The sequence below is a fragment of the Chaetura pelagica genome, unplaced genomic scaffold (genome assembly GCF_000747805.2).
Source record: "Chaetura pelagica isolate M959 unplaced genomic scaffold, ChaPel_1.0 scaffold498, whole genome shotgun sequence".
In the NCBI taxonomy this organism is placed as follows: domain Eukaryota; kingdom Metazoa; phylum Chordata; class Aves; order Apodiformes; family Apodidae; genus Chaetura; species Chaetura pelagica.
The window spans coordinates 61,896-62,882 of record NW_009954218.1 but is presented as its reverse complement, the minus strand read 5'-3'; the positions used below and the strand labels follow the sequence as shown (position 1 = coordinate 62,882).

Sequence of the window (987 nt, the reverse complement as noted above, 5' to 3'; positions counted from 1 at the left end):
TCCTGCCACGTTTGCTTGCCTGGCTGTCTCACTGGGGATCAGTCAGAGCCAAGCTGGTGTCCCCATGTCACTGCGGAGTGAGGCTTTGCCAGAGGACACAGCAAGGTTCTCCTCACGTAGGCACCTTGGTCACCTCCTGACACATCCTCCTTTCAGGTGAAGCTCTGGGTGCAATCGGGAACCCCGATGTGCTGGATGTCTTGAAGCGCTATTCAGAGGATCCTGTGGTTGAGGTGAGGCTCTGGGGGGGTCGTTTCCCCTGGGACACAGCACTGCTGGCCCAGGGGGTCTCTCCTGGGCAGCCCCTGGCTGTGGACACCCTGGGTGCCCTCCCAGTGCTGCCCCTCCAGCCAGGGCTGTGTCCCCATCCCTCAGGTGGCAGAGACGTGTCAGCTGGCAGTGAAGAGGCTGGAGTGGCTGCAGGAGAACAAGCAGGATCCAGGCTCCAGCCCCTACCTCTCCGTGGATCCTGCCCCACCTGCCGAGGAGACGGACGTGGCCGAGCTCCGCAGGGCCCTCCTGGACGAGTCCCGCCCGCTGTTCGAGCGCTACCGGGCCATGTTTGCCCTGCGGAACCTGGGGGGCCCGGCGGCCGCGCTGGCGCTGGCGGAGGGTAAGGCCTGGCCTGGGACTGCCTGCAGGCTCCTCATGAACAGGTCCATCTGGGATTGGCCTTTCCCAAAGCCAGGGCTGCTGGAGCTGTCAGGCTTCCCTCGGGGTCTACACGCATTTGTTTCTAGAGCTGCTGTCCCCCTGCTTGCTCGCAAGAGCCACGGGGCGAAGCGCTCTCAGGGGTTTCTCAGCCCCTTTCCCTGTGCTCCAGGAATCCCTTTTTCCGTGGGTCTGGGTGGGAGGAGGGCAACCTGGAAGTGTTGGCTAGGGACCAACCAGTCTGAGCTGGTGTCTTCTGGAGGGACCTTGTCCCCAGGGTGCTGGGGTCCTGTTGTCCTGTCTTGAAAAGTCAGAGGCTGCCACTCTCATCCTGGG

At 63.3% G+C, this 987-nt stretch overlaps 1 protein-coding gene across 1 annotated transcript in view; it reads left to right on the top strand.

The window, feature by feature from the left end:
* Positions 1–987, top strand: part of DOHH (deoxyhypusine hydroxylase/monooxygenase) — a 4,513-nt gene that overhangs the window by 2,731 nt on the left and 795 nt on the right. Inside the window, exons 2-3 of the mRNA XM_010003415.1 lie at positions 157–233; positions 376–613. Coding sequence (XP_010001717.1) covers positions 157–233; positions 376–613 — 315 coding nt within the window. The remainder of the gene's footprint in view (positions 1–156; positions 234–375; positions 614–987) is intronic.